The 22,919-nt window shown below is 34.9% G+C and overlaps 1 protein-coding gene and 1 long non-coding RNA gene across 2 annotated transcripts; both read left to right on the forward strand.

Annotated features, from left to right (window-relative positions):
• Positions 1-221: 221 nt before the first annotated feature.
• Positions 222-1,655, forward strand: LOC141594397 (uncharacterized). The gene is made up of 3 exons (XR_012522175.1): positions 222-362; positions 462-529; positions 1,369-1,655. It is a non-coding gene; the product is annotated as an uncharacterized LOC141594397 (long non-coding RNA).
• Positions 1,656-13,432: 11,777 nt separating this feature from the next.
• LOC141595311 (protein FAR1-RELATED SEQUENCE 5-like) lies at positions 13,433-17,077 on the forward strand. The gene is made up of 5 exons (XM_074415276.1): positions 13,433-13,640; positions 14,393-14,908; positions 15,084-15,769; positions 15,945-16,280; positions 17,057-17,077. The coding sequence occupies exons 1-5, from the start codon at positions 13,433-13,435 to the stop codon at positions 17,075-17,077; spliced, it is 1,767 nt and encodes a 588-aa protein (XP_074271377.1).
• Positions 17,078-22,919: the final 5,842 nt, after the last annotated feature.

Raw genomic sequence — 22,919 nt, forward strand, 5'->3', positions numbered from 1 at the left:
ATTTATTATTGATTCCGTTTTATTACTGAAACTTTTACTAAAAACCGATTTTATTAACTCAAGACGGTTTTAAAAACGAGCGAAATTACTTAACGATGAAGAAACGTACGTATAATTAGTAGCTAGCAAGCTAGCTGGTGTTTCATTATTATTATTATTATTACTAACCTACCCGTCACTTTCCCCCTTCCATTTTTTTTATTTTTTTTTTTTCTCTTTTTCAATCAACAGCAGCAACAACAATCAACAGCTCCATCACCAATTTTTCCGTCAACTCAAAACCCAGATCCCGGCCCATTTCTCGACCAAATTCCGTAATTTTTGTACCATTCTCTTCCCCTTTCCTTCCTCCTCCTTTTAAGGTAAGAAAATCTCCTTTTTGTAGTGGTTTCGTCTTTCGCCGTCTTATAAAAGTGTCGTCTTTTAGCTTCTTTATTCCGTTTTCTTGCCCTTTTATGAAGGATTCGAAGACCCGGGGTGAGGCTCGTGCCTTGTGGACCATTTATTCGAAGAATAAGGGGCGTTTAAGGTAACACGATTCTACCAATCCTAATATTATTATTATCGTTCGAGGTTGTTTGATTTCGTGCTATGTTATTCTACCTGCGTTTTAATTTAATTCGTGATAAATTGTGTTGGACGTTATTACTTATATTAAAATTTCTATATTTTATGTTAATAACTTATTATCTGTGAGGTGGGACGTTTGTTACTTGAAAGTTTGGGATGGTTTCCTTATTTGCGACATCGTTTTGGTAATTAGATTTTGTGTACATATGGTTCAATATGGTTTAGATGGTGGTGGCGTTGTATTGAATTTTGAGCAGCATGGTTTTATTCCCATAGGAATTATGTGAGAGTATGCATGTGACCATGGATTATGGATATATCATTGTACTGCATCGAGAGTTGAGGCACTTAATTATTTGGCAACGACTCTGAGGTTTGGTTATGATATCTGGAATGGGTTTTACGTAGTGTGTTTTAATTGTCGCTCTCTTTGTACAAGGCTAGTGGGTGAGTAGCTTGGAGTTATACTCTAAATGTTGAGCAATTCCTTTAATGGAATATTTGACAATATCGATATTGAAATTGAGATGGAAATCTGGTTTCTATGGAGTATTATATTATAAGACGGAGTAATGAGAGAGATGGGGTAGAGAGTTGTGATTGAATTAATTTTGGGACGAGAGTGACTTTTATAAGGGTGGCCTAGGCAGTGGCCTGGCTAAGTCGCGAGTTTGGGCCGTATCTATAAATTGTTTTGACGCTAGTTTGGTTTATTTAAAATATAATTAAATTAATTTCCGTCTCATATTTTATATAACGATAATTCGTTAATATCGTCCTTTCACATAATTATTTTAGGTGACTCATATGTGGTTGAAGATGAAGAGTAATTTTGGGTTTTAGAAGCTTTCTCAAGTTTATTGCTTGTCTCTTTGCTAGCTTAAGGTAACTATTCCGAGTTACTCGACGAATTAATGTCACATTAGTAGTAATGTGGTGCTTGTTGTTTGTTAAGTGTTTAGGTGATTGATAATGTGTTACTTTCGTTTTTCACATGATAAAAATTGGAAATAGCATGAGAATAATATTGCGATAAATTTTGTAATTTGGGCCAAAGTAGGCCAAGACTCTGAGCTGGGCCAGATTGACCGAACGAGTTTGGTCAAGCTAGGTTTAAACCGATCACCTCGATTTGACCGATGACCGTCGCGGGACTCGGGTCGAGGGTTTGTCTTTGAGGTGAGATTGGATGTTTTATGTTATGCCTTGATATTTGTAATTGTCATTTCACATGTTGGTTGTTGGATGCTTTGGATGAAATTTTATATGAATTGGATAATCGGCCTTTTTCTTGTTTTAGGCCATTTATTATATTTTTATTTCACATGTGTAGTTAGTTAATTTAAGTAGCTTCTTATATTGTAGAAACGGCCCTAGATTCCCCGAAACCTTTAATTTGGTTAATATTGTTAGAATTGGAAATTGGTATTGAATACTTATTGAGGATACTGTTGGATTGTCTGCTGAATAGACATTTATATAGCCTTTCACATGATAGAATGTTAGCATTTATGTTGGTAAGTTGGACTCTTTGCCCTCTTATGGTTAAGTGGGTGTCTTACTTGTCTTGTGTGGTGTGGGCTAAAGTATTCAAGTCGGGACTAGTGGGACTAGGTCCTAGGTGAGTATTTCGGCCTTCATCATAGATAGGTCTTTATAGTCTTTGACGAGTATATGTTCACTGCTTGATAGCCTTTGTGTTCCTGACTCGTGGATTTATATCCAAGTTGGGGCATGACCTCGTTACTTATTTTGATAGTAAGTGGTCAGCTTAAGTACTAGCCAACCCTTTGGTGGACTCCTTAGGGTACTCACTTTGTTTTAGAAAAATTGTGGGTCTTGAGTGCGGTGGTGTGTATCCGCATGTCTAGGTCTGCGCAGATTTTAGGCTAGGGTTGTGTTGTGTCTTGGCCATGTTTTATTAATATTAACCGCTGAGCCAAGATACCGGTTCGATTACCTTCTCTACCTCGTGGTATAGACTCGAGTTCTGAGTGACTATTGACGGTGCTAAGAACTTATGCCTGTCTTTGATATATTGCCCTTTCTTGTTTGATGATTCTATGAATCATAGAAGGTGAGATGCAAGCCGGCTATGGTTGATAGAGTTTGGATTCCTGGATGTTATGTGATTCACATGATAGTGTAGTATGAGTCGGTCTAGTATTCACATGCTAGGACTATGTGTTGTTATATTGTTGTTCACATGATAAGCACGATTGTCTAGCATCTATATGCTAAGGCTATGTGTTATTCATATTCATATTCTTATGTTTACATGTTATATTAATTATGACATTTCGTGGCTGGGAGAACTCGGAGTTACTCCCCACTGATCGTGGCTTTCGTATTTGTATAAAATGCGAATGATGAGTAGGTGATGCATATATGGGGTACATGGACGAGCTAGCGAGCAAAGTAACCTTGGGACCTAGACTGGTTATATTTCATTGTGACCCTTAAACCCTTTTTATGTCACATACATTTTAGGGACATATGTCTCCCTTTCTCATATTTGGGTTGTATAACTTTGTTTCGCGACTTTAGCGATGTTGCATTCATGAGATTTATTTTGGACCTTGTATATTTGACACCTTCCCATTTGGATATCTTTATAACAGGTTCAGGTTTTAAAAATTTCAGGTTTTTACCCAAATGAACCTATTACAAACATATCCATGCAGTTTTAATCTAGAATTACGTGTTTACTTTTCCGCGATAAGTGAGGGTGTCACAGTTGGTATCAGAGCATATTTGCTCCCGACGCACGTTTGTGCACCCCAATATAAATAACTTGACCTTAAAATAATAAACTTGAGAGATGGGTAAGATGGGTAGATTTAGGATCTTATGTTGTAGTCTCTTTGTGTTTGCTCTTTGTTAGGTACTAACCTGTTTGTTGATTGTCATTTAATAATTGTTGCGTTCTTGGATCAATGACCGTGAGCTTATCTATAGTTAATGGAGTTATTGCCCTTATTAAAAAAAAAAAAAAATTTGAACTAAAGGTTTTGAAAATATTTTAATGTTTTTCACTGGTTTTAACGTCAATTAGTGTTAAAGCTTGTTATTGGAGACGTCTGATAATTAGTTTTATCATTTGTTGGTGTAAAAATGTATTTTTACGTCTTTAAATTGGAATATTGATGTTCTTGAGTGATCGCCAAGAGTATCTCCGTTCCATTGAAAGGACACTTATATTTTACGAAGATCAAGATTTAGTGCCTTTTGCTGAGGATTGAAGATTTGTTCAACCTTTGAAGAGTGCTTCTACTTCCTTGAAGATGGTTCTCGTTCTTTTTGTATCTCGCCTTATTCTTAATCTCTTGGTGCCTATCCTTCTTCTAAACTCTCTATTCTTCTTCCTAGGAAGTTAGATTTGTATCCTCCCAACTTGTCCTTTCACCCTTGCTAATCCTCCCTTAACGCCTTTTAGATAGTTCTCTTTCTTTTGTGGGGTGTTAACCTTGTTTGGATAATTTGGCTTGTGGAGTTGTTTCTGGTTGACCTATAACCCCGGTTTTGAGAAGTTGTGATATTGGAAGGACTTAGGTAGTGTGGTGAGACGTACTTGGGGATTCTTATACCTAACCCCTTGGTAATGTGAGTATAAGTTATAGGTGGAATTATGTGTGTTAAGAGTGAGTTGCCTATGTTACTAAAGTTATAGAACTTGGCTTTGTTGTTTATGTTTGGGATTTGAAAGCTTAGTAGGTTGAGTGTTGTTACCTTAGGAGTAAACACGGAGTAAGGTTTATGATGTGATTTTGGAAAGAGATACCTTTAGGATGTTGATAGCCATACATAAATTGATGTTACCTTATGACATTGTTGTTTGAGATTTGAGTATCTGACATTTCCTTGTTGTCTAATTTCCCTTTATCCTTGACCATAAGCGTTACTGTTCATACCTCATTTCCTCGCTTCATCTTGCTCCTCCTTTAAGTTTGACATTCGTATCTTGTGAAACTCTATCTTTGACATCCTTGTAATTTTGACTTCAATTTTTACCCTATGAAAGTCATTATAGCTCTCTTGTGGCTTAAGTTTGAGCTCTCTTAACATACTTTGTTTTTATGCTATCTAAGTTACTTTCCTTTTTGTACAACTTCTAAACTTTTAAGCTACCAGTTTCAATTCATTCTTAAAAGTTTATGTCACTTCTGCAAACCTAACCTATTTTTGATGACTTGAAAATGAAAATTTGATTTAGTTCCCTATTCCTTCCTTGAATATAAACTCATTTATCGTAATTTTAATTACTAGACCCGAAATTTCTTTAAATTTTATCCAATTTCTATTAACCTTGATCTATTTATGACTTCTTTGTCAAAGTTTAATATTATATTTCCGGAATTTAACTCCCCTTTTAGTTTAAAGGTGAAACCTTTATTTCTATTTTGACTTTTTGCAAAAGAACATTTGAGAAGATTACCTTTCTCTTATTTTGATTTTAACGTTGATCGGATGTTAGAACTAGTTATTGGAAACGTTTGATAACTTGTTCTACGCTTGTCGGCGAATAGTATTTGTTTTAAATTTGTCTCTGACTTGGAAAGTTAGCGTTCTTGTGTGCACGACAAGAGCAATTCCGTTCCATGAATGAGACTTATATTTTTGAAAACTCTTCATTAATGTTTTTGAAGGTATTTTGATTTTTGATTTATACAAATGATTTGCCTTTTGACCTTATCTTTGATTTGGAATGTGATGTTCTTGAATGCGCAACGAGAACACTTCCGTTCCTTTGATGAGAATCTGGTTCTGACAGAAAATTTTATTTGAAACTTTGAAAGAATTTTAATTCTTACTATTTGCAACCTTTTAATATTTTGGGTTACCAATTTCAAAAATTCCAGTTTTATTTTCATAACCTTCCATTTCTACTTTCAAGTTTCGAGGACGAAACTTTTTAAAAGATGGGGTGATTGTAACACCCCGTATTTTATTAAGTTGGATAAAATTCTTTTAATTGCTATTTTGAATTTAATTACATCATTTAACGATTTATATATATATGCTTAGCTAATTAATTAATTTCATCATAATTCGATACGTTAATTTTAATAATCATTAATAAGTTTATTTAAAGTTAGTTCGAGTTTATTGAAGTTAGTTCGAGTTTATTTATTTAATAATTTCCGTTTCTTTACGAGTCCTTATGAAAGTTGTTTTAAGTGAACCCGAGATGGATTTTGGGAACAAAACCGTCCAATTAGCTATTTTGAGCTTATTTCACTAAATTAGCAATTTTTATTAATATCCGTTAGTTTCGTAAAAATCGTTAATAACTCCGATTCGAATCAAATTCCTATTATTTCCGTTAGCTGGCTGAGTTTATTTTATTTTCACTCATTAAATTATTTATTATTGATTCCGTTTTATTACTGACACTTTTACTAAAAACCGATTTTATTAACTCAAGACGGTTTTAAAAACGAGCGAAATTACTTAACGATGAAGAAACGTACGTATAATTAGTAGCTAGCAAGCTAGCTGGTGTTTCATTATTATTATTATTATTACTAACCTACCCGTCACTTCCCCCCTTCCATTTTTTTTATTTTTTTTTTCTCTTTTTCAATCAACAGCAGCAACAACAATCAACAGCTCAATCACCAATTTTTCCGTCAACTCAAAACCCAGATCCCGGCCCATTTCTCGACCAAATTCCGTAATTTTTGTACCATTCTCTTCCCCTTCCTTCCTCCTCCTTTTAAGGTAAGAAAATCTCCTTTTTGTAGTGGTTTCGTCTTTCGCCGTCTTATAAAAGTGTCGTCTTTTAGCTTCTTTATTCCGTTTTCTTGCCCTTTTATGAAGGATTCGAAGACCCGGGGTGAGGCTCGTGCCTTGTAGACCATTTATTCGAAGAATAAGGGGCGTTTAAGGTAACACGATTCTACCAATCCTAATATTATTATTATCGTTCGAGGTTGTTTGATTTCGTGCTATGTTATTCTACCTGCGTTTTAATTTAATTCGTGATAAATTGTGTTGGACGTTATTACTTATATTAAAATTTCTATATTTTATGTTAATAACTTATTATCTGTGAGGTGGGACGTTTGTTACTTGAAAGTTTGGGATGGTTTCCTTATTTGAGACATCGTTTTGGTAATTAGATTTTGTGTACATATGGTTCAATATGGTTTAGATGGTGGTGGCGTTGTATTGAATTTTGAGCAGCATGGTTTTATTCCCATAGGAATTATGTGAGAGTATGCATGTGACCATGGATTATGGATATATCATTGTACTGCATCGAGAGTTGAGGCACTTAATTATTTGGCAACGACTCTGAGGTTTGGTTATGATATCTGGAATGGGTTTTACGTAGTGTGTTTTAATTGTCGCTCTCTTTGTACAAGGCTAGTGGGTGAGTAGCTTGGAGTTATACTCTAAATGTTGAGCAATTCCTTTAATGGAATATTTGACAATATCGATATTGAAATTGAGATGGAAATCTGGTTTCTATGGAGTATTATATTATAGGACGGAGTAATGAGAGAGATGGGGTAGAGAGTTGTGATTGAATTAATTTTTGGGACGAGAGTGACTTTTATAAGGGTGGCCTAGGCAGTGGCCTGGCTAAGTCGCGAGTTTGGGCCGTATCTATAAATTGTTTTGACGCTAGTTTGGTTTATTTAAAATATAATTAAATTAATTTCCGTCTCATATTTTATATAACGATAATTCGTTAATATCGTCCTTTCACATAATTATTTTAGGTGACTCATATGTGGTTGAAGATGAAGAGTAATTTTGGGTTTTAGAAGCTTTCTCAAGTTTATTGCTTGTCTCTTTGCTAGCTTAAGGTAACTATTCCGAGTTACTCGATTTAATTAATGTCACATTAGTAGTAATGTGGTGCTTGTTGTTTGTTAAGTGTTTAGGTGATTGATAATGTGTTACTTTCGTTTTTCACATGATAAAAATTGGAAATAGCATGAGAATAATATTGCGATAAATTTTGTAATTTGGGCCAAAGTAGGCCAAGACTCTGAGCTGGGCCAGATTGACCGAACGAGTTTGGTCAAGCTAGGTTTAAACCAGTCAGCCTCGATTTGACCGATGACCCGTCGCGGGACTCGGGTCGAGGGTTTGTCTTTGAGGTGAGATTGGATGTTTTATGTTATGCCTTGATATTTGTAATTGTCATTTCACATGTTGGTTGTTGGATGCTTTGGATGAAATTTTATATGAATTGGATAATCGGCCTTTTTCTTGTTTTAGGCCATTTATTATATTTTTATTTCACATGTGTAGTTAGTTAATTTAAGTAGCTTCTTATATTGTAGAAACGGCCCTAGATTCCCCGAAACCTTTAATTTGGTTAATATTGTTAGAATTGGAAATTGGTATTGAATACTTATTGAGGATACTGTTGGATTGTCTGCTGAATAGACATTTATATAGCCTTTCACATGATAGAATGTTAGCATTTATGTTGGTAAGTTGGACTCTTTGCCCTCTTATGGTTAAGTGGGTGTCTTACTTGTCTTGTGTGGTGTGGGCTAAAGTATTCAAGCTGGGACTAGCTGGGACTAGGTCCTAGGTGAGTATTTCGGCCTTCATCATAGATAGGTCTTTATAGTCTTTGACGAGTATATGTTCACTGCTTGATAGCCTTTGTGTTCCTGACTCGTGGATTTATATCCAAGTTGGGACAGGACCTCGTTACTTATTTTGATAGTAAGTGGTCAGCTTAAGTACTAGCCAACCCTTTGGTGGACTCCTTAGGGTACTCACTTTGTTTTAGAAAAATTGTGGGTCTTGAGTGCGGTGGTGTGTATCCGCATGTCTAGGTCTCGCTGTGATTTTAGGCTAGGGTTGTGTTGTGTCTTGGCCATGTTTTATTAATATTAACCGCTGAGCCAAGATACCGGTTCGATTACCTTCCCTACCTCGTGGTATAGACTCGAGTTACAGAGTGACTATTGATGGTGCTAAGAACTTATGCCTGTCTTTGATATATTGCCCTTTCTTGTTTGATGAATCTATGAATCATAGAAGGTGAGATGCAAGCCGGCTATGGTTGATAGAGTTTGGATTCCTGGATGTTATGTGATTCACATGATAGTGTAGTATGAGTCGGTCTAGTATTCACATGCTAGGACTATGTGTTGTTATATTGTTGTTCACATGATAAGCACGATTGTCTAGCATCTATATGCTAAGGCTATGTGTTATTCATATTCATATTCTTATGTTTACATGTTATATTAATTATGACATTTTGTGGGTAGGAGAACTCGGAGTTACTCCCCCTTTGACCGTGGCTTTCGTATTTGTATAAAATGCGAATGACAGGTAGGTGATGCATATATGGGGTACATGGACGAGCTAGCGAGCAAAGTAACCTTGGGACCTAGACTGGTTTTATTTCATTGTGACCCTTAAACCCTTTTTATGTCACATACATTTTAGGGACATATGTCTCCCTTTCTCATATTTGGGTTGTATAACTTTGTTTCGCGACTTTAGCGATGTTGCATTCATGAGATTTATTTTGGACCTTGTATATTTGACACCTTCCCATTTGGATATCTTTATAACAGGTTCAGGTTTTAAAAATTTCAGGTTTTTACCCAAATGAACCTATTACAAACATATCCATGCAGTTTTAATCTAGAATTACGTGTTTACTTTTCCGCGATAAGTGAGGGTGTCACACAATTCTCTAATCATTTTTTTTTGCCTCATATGTCCGACTCGAAAGAACATTACCGTCAGGAAGTATGTCACATAGCAAAGCTAGAAGATCCATAAAACTTTTATCACTCCACCATTTGCCCCCTTCAAGTTATATAACTTTACCATTGCGGACAATTTGGTATACTTCTTACAACCAGTAAATAAAGGCCTTTCCGATTGACTCAACTTCTCAATTAGATCATCAGCATTTATTTCCTCATCACCGGTAGCTTCAAAATCATCAAATCCATCATCTTCAGCAAACTTCTCACCTAAAACAACTTCAAGTGTAGGTGAACGATTGTTTACACATACATCATATCCCCCATCCCCTAATATCTAAACCAGCAGCTTCAGATGTATGATTATTTACCTCTACATCAGATTCCCCATCCTTACCTTTAATTCTCCATGAAAAATCCAACGCCTATAACTCTACTGAAACTACTCTTTTCTAAGTGTATTTTGACATCTGGGATAGGCAAAACCCTAATATTACCACATCTATTACAAGGGCAAGGGATTGATGAGTGGAGATGAAACTATGAAAATGAGATTACCTTTTTTTCTTTCTTATAAATGGGATCACCAATTTCACCATCAATCATCCAAGTACGACCCCATATATGTGCCAGTAGCTATGAAAATGAGATTACCTTTTTTAAGCTATAAAGATTAATGACGGCGACGACGGCAAATATGACTTGTTCACCCTCGAGCATTCTATTATTAATAACTTTGGAATTTCATTTATTTTTAGAGTTGCATAATCTAAGATGGTTCTTATAAGAACCGTTGTAATTGTGCATGCATGCATGAGGTGAATAATGGTCAAGCAACCAATAATAATAGGGCATGCATTGGTAAACTAAAAAAACTCTTCAGTTTTCACAGTGGATCTGTTTTTACAACGGTTTTAAGAAACACCGTTGTGAATTGGTGTAATATGACAACGGCTTTAAAATAACCGTTGTTGATATATGTAATATGATAACGGCTTAACAAAGAATCATTATCATTTTGTCTTATTATTATTATTATTATTATTATTATTATTATTATTATTATTATTATTATTATTATTATTATTATTATTATTATTATTATTATTATTATTATTATTATTATTATTATTAGGGTAGAGTTCCGGTGAGAACGGGGCTTATCGTGAGAACCGTGAGAACAGCTCTCAACAGTCCATCAAATAAGACTCACGGCTGAGATTAGACGCGCGCTGCTCTTAAAATTTCACGGAAAATAAACAATAAGAGTGTACATGTCAGCAATATCAAGCCTACGTAACAAAATCAAACCACACGAAATAAAATCAATCGATTTCACCATTAATCCTTCCTTAATTTGTAAATTTTTGTCTTTCGATATCAAATTTAGTGATTTAAAATCGTTTATTCATCATCAATTCTTTGTGTTCAAGCGCAAATCGAGTCAATTTGTTCAAACTTTTGCATTCATCGGCTATTCAGTTATTTCAAGATCAAAACTTTGTAAGAAAAATCGGAATTGATTTGGTCATTCATCTGGAATTATTGTTTTCTCAAATCAATATTGAGGTATGTTCATTCAATATTATTTAATTCGTTTCTCAATCGTTGTTGAATTGATTTTATGATGATGTTAAAGTTGAATTTGATTAAATTCAACTTAATTTCGGATTTGATTAAATTTAGTTAACTAGATGTAATGTACAGAACCACAAAAACATTAATTTTATAATGAAAAGTGTTAAATTAAGGTTTATAGTTTGTTTGTTTGGTTTTAGAAGGATGATAAATGCAAATGTACTTTGTGGTGAGAAAAAATGTACTAAAAATAATGAGAAAGGAAAAGTGTGCAATTTGAAGTAACTGAAAAGTAATTTTGCATGTAAAAATAATGTGCTGTGTTGTGCTGTACACGTTTCATAAGGAAATGTCCAATTAGTCTTAGTGAAATGTGCATTATATATAATAAGTATGTGCAAGTAATAATTACGTTTTGCAAGTGGTCTTGCAACTGTTCACTATGTCAAATGACGGTTTGTAAGTTTTGCTTAAGTGGTGAAAAGACACAATTATTCACGTTAATTTCAATATTAATTCTAAATGTACATTATATTAATTATAAAAAAATATGTTCCATCAAATAAATTGTCCATTATCTATAGTATATTCATAATTTGCATTTTCTGATAATTAGGTGCAACTAAAATATCATTAAGCACTGTTTGGAAAATGTACATTATATTATATTTAAACGTACATTAAATTATTTAAAAAAGAACATGGAACATTATTTGGAAAATAAATGTGCTTTCAGTTTAATTCAAATGTCCATTACGTATATTTATAGTGTGAATATACTGTTTTATGCGAGACATTTAACTAACATAGATAACTTCTCCCAATTTATTAATTACCATGATTATGTTTGTGGCAGTTGAAAAGACACAACTGTTCACCAAATTTAATCTCTTCTACTGAATTAATCCACTATATAAACCAAGGAGTACACAATTACTTTTCCATCTTACCTTCATTTCTAAAACCTTTTCCAATAACCAAAACTTTTAATCTCTTCAGAAAAGTATTTAATTTTCTTAAAAAAAAAAACAATGGACTACTCAAAATGGACGATAGTTGCTTACAAGAATGATGCTCACAAACAAAATTTCATGAACCATTATAGGGATTGGAAAGTAAGCCAGTTTTCTTCAAACTGGTTTGATGGAGATGACATTCCTGTGGAGATGGATGTACCATCTCCCAGTAGTCCTTTACATTATTTCCTTACTACTCAGGCTTTGCTCCGAATTTTGTTTGAGCGACTTGGGAGGGAGGAAAAGAAAAACATGGCAATGGTGTGCAATGGCTGGTCGAAGTGGTTCCTTATAGGAATGGAGTCAGAGGTAAAGGAAAGGGATTATTATCGAGGGGTGGTTCGGGAACAGCAAAATGGTATAATCACTGTCACAAAGGATCAGCGGCTCCTTGAAAGATTCTGCCTTTGCACGACTCTATCTAGTCGTGCAGAAATAATTAGACATCATAAACAACAAGCACGACAATTTAGAAACCGAAGAGAAGAATATGAAATTGAGGAGCAGTCTGGTGATGAGGGTTATTATGACTCAGACTGTTAGATTGGTTTAGAAATATATTAAGTTAGTTTTCTATTTTATTGTTATTTTGTATTATCTTGTGTTTTTTTTTTTTTTTTTTTCAAAGTATAAGCCTTAGTAGGCTTTATCATTTTGAAAGCCTTAAATGGCTTTTGTAAATATTTTACTAATATTAATGAAATAGTATTGTGTCTATTTGTTTGTTTACTGTCATTAGAATTCAATACATTTTATATATGCTCTATCAAAATGGACAACAATATTTCCTATGAACATTAGCAGTAAAATAAATGTTCCTTTAAAGGCATGATAATGGACATTCGAAGGAATACATTATATATGAACCTTTATTTGTACGAAATAACTTGCTTATGTGGTGAAAAGACGCAATTATTCACATTAATTTGAATATTACTTCTAAATGTACATTATATTAATTATAAAAAAACATGTTCCATAAAATAAATTGTCAACTATATATATTCGTAATTTGCATTTTCTGATAATTAGGTACAACTAAAATATTATAAAGCACTGTTTGGAAAATGTACATTATATAATATTAAAAGGTACATTAAATTATTTAAAAAAGAACATGAAACATTATTTGGAAAAAAATGTGAATTCAGTTTAATTCAAATGTCCATTACGTATTTTCATAATGTGCATATACTGTTTTATGCAATAGATTAAACTAACATAGATAACTTCACCCAATTTATTAATTACCATGATTATGTTTGTGTGGGTTGAAAAGACACAACTGTTCAGAATTTAATCTCTTATAATCAATTAATCCACTATATAAACCCAAGAGTATACAACTAGTTTTCCATCCTACCTTTTCCAATAACCAAAACTTTTAATCTCTTCAGAAAAGTACTTAATTTTCTTAAAAAAAAAAAAAAAAGAACAATGGACTACTCAAAATGCCTGATAGTTCCGTACAAGAATGATGCTTACAAACAAAATTTCATGGCCCATTATAGGGAGTAGAAAGTAAGCCAGTTTTCTTCAAACTGGTTTGATGGAGATGACATTCCTGTGGAGATGGATGTACCATCTCCCAGTCGTCCTTTACATCATTTGCTTACTACTCAGGATTTGGTCCAGATTTTGTTTGAGCGACTTGGGAGGGAAGAAAAGAAAAACATGGCCATGGTGTGCAAGGGCTGGTCAAAGTGGTTCCTTATAGGGAACGACCCAGAGGTAAAGGAGAGGGATTATTACCGAGGCGCGGTTCACGGAAATGAAAATGGTGTGATAACTATCGTAAAGAATAATCGGATGCTTGATGATTTCAAGATCGCACGACTATGTCTAATCGTGCGAGAAATAATTAGACATCACAAAAGACAAGAACGACGATTTTTAAAGGAAAGAGAAGAAGAATATGAAATTGAGGAACAATGCGGGGATGAGAATTATTATGACTCCGATTTGTTAGATTAGTTTAGAAATATGTCGTGTTATCTTCTTTTTATTGTTATTAGGTATTATCTTGTGTTTTTTTTTTTCAGTATAAGCCTTAGTAGGCTTTACCATTTTGAAAGCCTGAAATGGCTTTTGTAAATATTTTCTAATATTAATGAAATAATATTATGACTATTTCTTTGTTTAATGTCATTAGCATTCAATACATTATATATATGCTATATCAAAATGGACAACAATATTTCCTATGAACATTATCATTAAAATAAATGTTCCTTTACAGGCATGATAATGGACAATGAGCATATTAGAATTGGATTACTGCATATTAGAATTGGATTACTGCATTATTGATGCAATAATATTTAATATACTTACTTACTTAACTCTTTGTTGAACTGACAATGAGTACAAGTGATGCAACTACGTCTTCTTCTACAAATAACAGTTTAAAACACCAAGGACAATAATTGAAACATTAAATGCAATCCAGTACATTCCATTCTGTCCAGAGGAAAAGAAACCTAAAGTAGGACAAGTATTCAAACGCTAGAATCAGTGAGTTATTCTACAAAGAATATTGTACAATCTGTGGGTTTACGCCAAGACTTGCAACAACAAAAAGGATTAAAGGCAATGAGTTACCAAACAGTTTTGCATTAAGGAATGTTGTCTGCAATAGGCAAGGTGTAAAGGAAAGTAGGAAAAGGAAGAGGACTGATACTGATATCGATACTGCTGAGAATGATGCAGAATCTGATGTGATAGACATAAGCCGTGTGAGGCCGATTACAAGAATTGTCTGTCGTGCATTAGTGCAGTTTAAATACCAAGAAAATGGAACTTATATTGTTACCAGATTCGATGAAGCGCATAACCATCCACTTGCTTCGCCTGAATCTACAATATTCTTGAAAGGAAACCGAAAAATGACAGAGGTACAGAAGCAATTTGTCACAAAGGTAAAGGTGCTAAAACTAGGTGGTGTGAAAGCCTATAGAGGTTGGAAGGAGCTGTGTGGAGGTTACAACAACATTGGGGCTACTGAGGTTGATTTCAAAAACTTTGTCAGGGACATAAAAACCTACATTGGTAATTTTGATGCACAAATGTTTGTTGAAAATCTTATAGGGAGAAAAGACACATGCAGTTCATTTTACTTTGATTTTATAGTAGATGAAAACAAGTGCCTGGCTGGAGTGTTTTGGGGCGGATCCGATCCGCATAAAGAACTACATCTTTGTTCGGTGAGGTTTTATCGTTGCAGATGCTACATATAGAACAAACAAGTATGATATGGTGTTTGTGCCTTTCACAGGAGTTGATCACCACAAAAGGTGCATAACGTTTGAGTTTGGGTTGTTAGGTGATGAAAGTATTGAGTGTTATACATGGCTGTTCAAGACATTTTTGGAAGCAATGGGCGGGTGCCAACCGAGAATTATAATTACTGATCAGGACAAATCAATGAAGTCGGTGGTCCCGGAAGTGTTTAAGGAGTCAACACACAGATTGTGCATGTGGCACATAATGAAGAAACTAAGAGAGAAAGTTAGTTATCAACTGTTTCAAGATGAGGATTTTAAGACCAGGCTCAATAGGTGTGTTTGGAACAACCAACTTGAGCCTGATGAATTCGAAGAACAATGGGGGAAGATAATGACTGATTATCAACTTGTAGAACACGAGTGGTTTTCAGATTTGTACGATCTCAGGGAACAGTGGATCTCTGCGTACTTTAAAGATGTTTCAATGTCTGGCTTGATGAGGGTTACTTCTAGGTCTGAGAGTGAAAACAGTTTCTTTGACAGGTTCCTCACACCTCATTTGACCCTTGTTGAGTTTTGGGTGTGCTATGAGAGTGCCTTGGAAGCACAAAGACACAAGCAGTCCAAATTGAACAGTGACAACAAACACTCTGAAATCCCACGGAAAACAAAGTCAAACCTTGAAGTCCATGCTTCTGAAATGTACTCGCACAACATTTTCAAAGACTTCCAAACAGAATTGGTTGCAGCTTTGTCTGATTGCCGTTTTAAAGATGTGGAGAAGATTGATGAGACAAAAATATATATTCTAACAGACTTGCAGATGCCAAATAAGTCATGGAACGTAGCATATTCACCAGATAACATGGAGATTACTTGTTCCTGTTCTATGTTTCGAGAATGGGCTTGTTGTGCGTGCACGCCTTTGGATTCTACACAACCAAGATTTTCAGAAAATACCAGAACAGTACATAACGCAAAGATGGACAAAAGCTGCAATGAGTAAGCCTGTCTTTGACAAAGATGGCAAATTGATAGATGTCTCTCAAAAGTTTTCTGACCGGAAAAGTTTGAGTACTGAGCTGTGGCAAGAGGTTTATTCTTGTGTCAGCGTAGCTGAGTGTGATGATAACGACATGAAGCTTTTGATTGAAAAATTGAGATATATTAGATTGGATATGATTAGTAACAGAAGTGTACCAGCAAAGAAGAAAGACAAGATGAAAGAAATAGAAAAGTATGTGGGCTGCAAAATACCTGAGAAGTTGGTGATTCATGTTCCTAAAAAATCTAAAAACAAGGGTAGGACCAAGGGCAAGAGAATTGAATCACAAATGTTAAAAGCCCTAAAGAAGAGAGGAAAAGAGAAGAGGTACTGCAAAACATGTGGCCGCCAAGGACACAACTCTAGAACTTGCAAAGAAACAAACCATCTGACAGGTATGTATAATTTGGTTTCTTGTTAAAGCTTATTACATTAATGTTAAATAATTATTAAATTATACAAGCATAGCGGATAGTGTTTACCTTCCAAAATCTTCAATCTTATATGGAGGCACATAAGCTCTTTGTGCAATGAACATTATGGTTGTTCTAAAGGCACAGATGAAAATTTCAGCAATGTATATTTGGTTAACATTAAATCTATTATCAATTTAGTTGTTCATTTTGGCCATTTTCTCCTTATAAAATCTGATATTTAATTTACATTTTGATGCATATTCACCAAATACTACCATGAAGATGACGACGATGAAGGAGATGAATCTGATGATGTGGAGGACGACGATGAAGAAGATGAATCGTATAACGAAGTGGAAGGTGCAAATTTTTGATTCAAGGATAGACATCCATAATATACACTACGAGAACATTCTTAAAGGCTTGTATGCACAATTCGATTATACCGCCAAAGTACATTACTCTTATAGGGAAAGTATATTTCATTTTTATTAAAGCATCATTATTGTAGTTCTGCAAGGAACATTCTTAAATGCTTGTATGTATATTACTCTTATAGCCAAAGTACATTACTCTTATAGGGAAAGTATATTACATTTTTATTAAAGCATCATTATTGTTGTTCTGCAAGGAACATTCTTAAAGGCTTGTATGTACATTACTCTTATAGCCAAAGTACATTACTCTTATAGACAAAGTATATTACATTTGTATTAAAGGTTCATTATTGTTGTTCTGCAAGGAACATTCTTAAAGGCTTGTATGTACATTACTCTTATAGCCAAAGTACATTACTCTTATACCCAAAGTATATTACATTTGTATTAAAGGTTCATTGTTGTTGTTCTGCAAGGAACATTCTTAAAGGCTTGTATGTACATTACTCTTATAGCCAAAGTACATGACTCTTATAGCCAAAGTATATTACATTTGTATTAAAGGTTCATTATTGTTGTTCTGCAGGGACAACATCAACTTGATTGGAATTGTTTTCCCAGAGTACAATAATTTTAAGACGTTTTGCACAATAAACATTATTGTTGTTCAGCAAGAACATAATAAACTTTATTGAAATTTGTTTCCGGAATATAACTGTAACACCCCGCGCTCTCCTTATATTTTAAATAAATTTTTAAGTAATTTTTATTAAATAATTATTATTTAAAGCTTATTTTCATAAAACATCGTCATAGCCGTGTAACGGTAATAATAGTGTAGATTTTAATAATATTATTCTCCGTCTCGAGTTATAGTAGACTTGGGACGAAAATTCTAGTGGATACCGACTCATTTTGAGTTATTGGGCTTAACTTGACTCATGGGTCTTTTCTCTCCTCTTTCCTCTACACTAACCCCCAACTAAACCCTCACAACTTCATCTCCCTCATTCTAATTTCTGAAATTTCCCCAACAACCACTCCACCATTGTTAAACCCTTGCTCTCAACCCTAAAATCACCATAATTCACTCAATTCTTCACCAATCTCGTTCTTTTTCGCGCCATTCTCTTCCTTTTCTCATTTCCCTTGTTTCTAAGTAAGAAAGTTGCCATCTTTTCCTCTTTTTCTAAATCCTCATCGTTCAAGGATGTGGATTCTTGACTTAATATCTTTATTTTTGTGTTTAGGGGAGAACTTGGACAACCCGGAGGAGGATAGCTACATCATTGACGAGTCTTTAGAAGATTGAAGTGGAAAAAGGTAACAGTGATGGGTTACTCGACTTTTATGTTAAAATTGTGTGGTTTTATGTAGTTATAATCTCATATGAATGATAAAAGTTGTATCTTTCATGATTGGTGCTAATTTGGTTGTTGAATATCATGCTTGTTTGCAATTCTCACATGTTTGGATGAAAATCTCATGCTACATCTCTTGAATCCGAAATTAACCATTCACATGCCTAAATATGTTGTTTTTCCGAGTTAGAATCATGCTAGGATACGTAAACAATTGATGAGAAACAATTTTTGTTGATTTCAAATGATTTGGAAGCGTTTTGCATTGAACCCGCGTGTTTGTAGTCCCAGTAGGTGGCCGTGGCAGAAATGGCTCTTGACCCGGCTGGGAGATCCTCGTAAGTTTTTGAACATATTTCGTAAGCTCGTAGTCCCAGTGGGTGAATGGCCGGTCTACTGACCGGCTGGGAGTACACTGAAGGTTTTAGGTGATTTTGAGTTTTGGGCGTATTCCCAGCCGGGTGACCGGCAGCCGGTCTACTGACCGGCTGGGAGTGCACTAAAGGTTTTATGTGTTTTTGAAATTTGGCCGTATTCCCAGCCGGTGGACCGGCAGCCGGTCTACTGACCGGCTGGGAGTGCACTGTAAGTTTTTATTGATTTCCAACTTTTGCCTGTTGCCCCAGCCGGTGGCCCGGCGGCGGACACCACCCATTTGGGAGTCCCTGTTTGCTCTATTTCACTTGTGACTTCTAATAACGATTGATTTATGCATGTATCTTCTTTCCTATCGATAATTAGTTACATTAAGACTCATTAATGTTATGAACATGCAAAATGGTTAGGGTTCTTGTTCGGACCCGAGTGTGACGTTTTACATTGTGAGACTACTCGACATTCCCTATTTGTTTGCCCTCGGACATTGGGTCACGGTTAGGTGCCATTGTTTCCGAGTTGGGCTATTTTTCCTTCCGCCTCTTTGGACCGGGGGTCACGGTTAGGTGACAAGGTTCCGCTTGAGGTTACTTGACTTTCGGGCACGGTTAGGTGTACCATATTTCGAGTCTTGGATACGATTTTGTATCGTTTGTCGAATCGGGTGTCGTCCATCCCGAGAGTCTGGCCAGGTTTAGACTAGGACCGTATTATGATCGTCGTCCTACCAAGAGGTTGGAGTCTAGAGGGTTGTCTTGTTTGAGTCTATACTTTGTAATTGGCTTACATTCGAGTCGAGTTGGTACGTGACAGTTTGACCTAATACTTCTCTCATTTGTGCTTTACCGTTCCCATTTTCTTATGCCCACTAGTCATGATTTTCTTATTACCGTAAGTATTTATTCTTATGCTTGTTTGTTTAATTAAATTCCTAATTACTTGTATTTTGACATATTGTGGCTGGGAGAACCCTGAGTTACTCCCCACTGACTGTGGCTTTCATATCTATTATGAATGACAGGTTGGTGATGAAGCTTAAGTGGGGAAGACCGTGTGAGCTAGCGAGTTCTTACCTCGGACCTTATTTAGTTATCACATAATAGACTCACCTACTTTTCGAACTTATGTTAATTCGTGGGATATCTTTTCCCCAATAAATAGACTTGTGTTGTAAACTTAAATTTAACTAACTAAACTTATGTATCGTGTTGGTGATGCCTCGCGTTAGACTTCATGAGAAGCCCCAAAAAGTTTTAAAAATATCGTGTTTCCGCCACGATTTACTAGTCACATTTAGTTACCTCAACGAGGGGTGTCACAATAACACTCTCTTGAATTAAATTTTTTTCAAACTTCAGGTTGTACGACTCGCAGCTTCCTCAATATATGTTACATTACTCATACACATGTCACAAACGAAACTAAAAAAAGTTTTTACGGCTTCAATTCAGCATCTTCCTCATCTTCATCATCATATTCTTCCCATGGCAGTGGGTTTGAACGGAAATCCATTGCCTTCTTTAGTACAGCATCAAAACATACATTGCCTTCTGTTGAAATCATATATGAAATGTATTTCTTCCGCAGAATCAGTAGGGGAGCATCCTAGCAAAATAAATAAAATAAGGGATTAGAACATGTACAAATGTGTACTGAATTATGTATTAAAAATAATTATATTACTTCTGAAACTCACATCGCCTTTTTTAAGCCCACATGTCCAATTTAGATTACCCTTAAATGTCTCCATATGTCTCATAACGTAAACACCACAATCAGTCTTGTTAGTGTTGTTTCTCCACTTCATCTTTGCAAGAATAGGCTGCAGTTTTTTAATGCGATCAACTTTTACCTTTGAAACACCGATGTCTTTCAAGTATTCTGCTAGAACATTACGCTGGCGGAGAAGGAGTGCAGGAAAACATTAGGACACTAATAATTATGAGGTACAATATCACAAAAATTAGAAAATTAAGACAGACACAAAATTTTTGGGGAAGGTACACTCTATGTAAAGTCATTGTACATTCACAATAATGAAGAAGAACAGTATGTAGTGCTGTTAAGCAAAAGAGAGCATAGAATCTTACAAAAGACAATGGTCTATTGTGGAAAAATTCTTCTGGTTTTCCGTCACGATACACATTATTAATGATGATGAACTTATACTTGTTGCTGTCAATGACTAGTAAATTGTAATGCCTTTTATATATAACTGGGAAGAAGAACTGTAGATTTTAAAAGATTTAATTAGGCAACAAGCAAATTAAATATAACATGCAGAAAGAGTGTATATTGTCAATGCTAACCAAATCAATTCTATCTGGGTTAACCGAGAATTGGGTAAACTCTTCTTTCATTATATCCTTAATCACGATAAAATTTTCAACAGTGTCCAGTTCTCCATGAAGCATCATCTGTATGCAAGACAAGTAAAGTTTTTGATGTTAATCAAGGGAAAAAACATTACAAAATTTACTTGTTGAAATAAGTTTATATAAATATTTGACTTACAGACACAGCTGTGGTGAAAAAAAATCGATAAGGCTCGGAAGAGTTTCTTCTAGATTCCTTGGCATTCAAAAGTTTTGCCCAACAATCGATCACATCACTCGTTAAATATTTAGATTGTCGTAGCGTTGCCATTTCAATACGCCGAAGAGAAATTTCACCCACATGCACAAGAAGTTCCCTGGTTCAGGACTATCAGTGTTAACTCAAAACAGGATACAGAACATTTTAAATTTAAATATTGTACATTAGTAGAGATATATATATATATACCTGGCTAAATCGGTATGTTTTCCTCTACTATACGACACATAATCAGCAATGCAATTCTGAAACTCAGTAAGAGGAGTAATAATGCATGTATCTGTGCTTAGTAAATTACGATTTGCAAGGATGCTCAGAGACTCTGGTTGACTTCTTTCATGTTCATGAACATTTTCATTGTTGATGACTTCGCCCTTGGTAGTGTCACCACTGTCAACCAGATTATGCTCATTTATACTCTTGTCGTTTGTATTACTCACATCTGTCATGTTCTCATTCTTCTCAGAAGCATCATAGCCATCTGGTATAATATTCCCTTCTGTACAACCTACCTCCATTCTTCTCTTCTTAACCATAACAGTCTCATTGTTGTCAGGGACACCAATATCATCGGTACTCTTCTCTTTCTTTCCAACTACCTCATCTTCTATCTTCTCATCCCCAATAGTCTCATCACCCTCGTAGAATTCTTCATCAGACGAATCCAGTTTCTTTGGGAAGGGCTTCTCTTGATACTGCTTCACCTTTGTTAAAACGTCATCACAAACAATGTTGCACTTGGATGAAACCAAAGTGCAAAGATATTTGATTCTCAATATTCGAAGTCCATCCATCTACAAAAGTTAAAATATCTTTAAGATAGGTAACTTGTAAACAAGAATGTGCTTTTAATACTTTAAGAAAGATCATTTAATTAAACCAAAAGTACATTTATAATTATTGGATATAAATTGTTTAGAAACTTACGTTGTTTTTTGTCAACCCACAAGTCCAATACTGACCCCCCTTGTACGTTTCCATGTGTTTCATTATGTAAATACCACAGTCAACAACATTTTGATGGTTTCTCCAAGGCATTTTCAATACAGCAGGCTCCATTGCTCTTACTCTTTCCTTCAAATCACCAATGTCATTGAAATATTCTGCCAAAGCATTACGCTGCATGGAAAAATTCAGATCAAACTATATAGAGAGACCGTGCAAAAAATATGACATTGTAAAAGAAAAAATAACCAATGAAAGGCAACTGAACAATTACCATATTCCAAGGTTTGTTTCCATAACGAGTTTTTGGGGTTTCATCATGCTGTTTATTATCAAGAATGACAAACTTGTTCTTCTCCATATTGAATACGAGCAGGTAAAAATGCTTGTCGGATATTATTGGGAAAAAAAACTGTTTTATATATGAAATGATTAGAAGATACAACAGACATAAAATTAGCAGCAGAAAACACTTTGTATTGACTATATATATTGTTTGAGCTAACCACACTACTACAAATTTAGGCAACTACAACGCCCCTTTAACAACGATTATTCACGAAAATCACAATAGACGTTGTAGAATGTATGGCGCGAATTTTACTAAAATAAATTACAACGGGTATGATTATAAAAACCGTTGTTATTAGTTTTAACAACGGGTCACACATGCACAACCGTTGTTAATAATTTGGCGCAAAATTGGCGCAAAGTTAGTGAA

Source organism: Silene latifolia, chromosome 8, assembly GCF_048544455.1.
Source record: "Silene latifolia isolate original U9 population chromosome 8, ASM4854445v1, whole genome shotgun sequence".
Taxonomy (NCBI): Eukaryota; Viridiplantae; Streptophyta; class Magnoliopsida; order Caryophyllales; family Caryophyllaceae; genus Silene; species Silene latifolia.

What these genes read in the sequence shown, in the direction of transcription:
- LOC141595311 (XM_074415276.1), top strand. Translation starts at nt 13,433, where the DNA reads ATGGATGTACCATCTCCCAGTCGTCCTTTACATCATTTGCTTACTACT. An exon ending in AAACAAAGTCAAACCTTGAA is followed by an intron (nt 15,770 to 15,944) that starts GTCCATGCTTCT and finishes CATATTCACCAG; the next exon opens with ATAACATGGAGATTACTTGT. An exon ending in ATATGATTAGTAACAGAAGT is followed by an intron (nt 16,281 to 17,056) that starts GTACCAGCAAAG and finishes TCATTATTGTAG; the next exon opens with TTCTGCAAGGAACATTCTTA.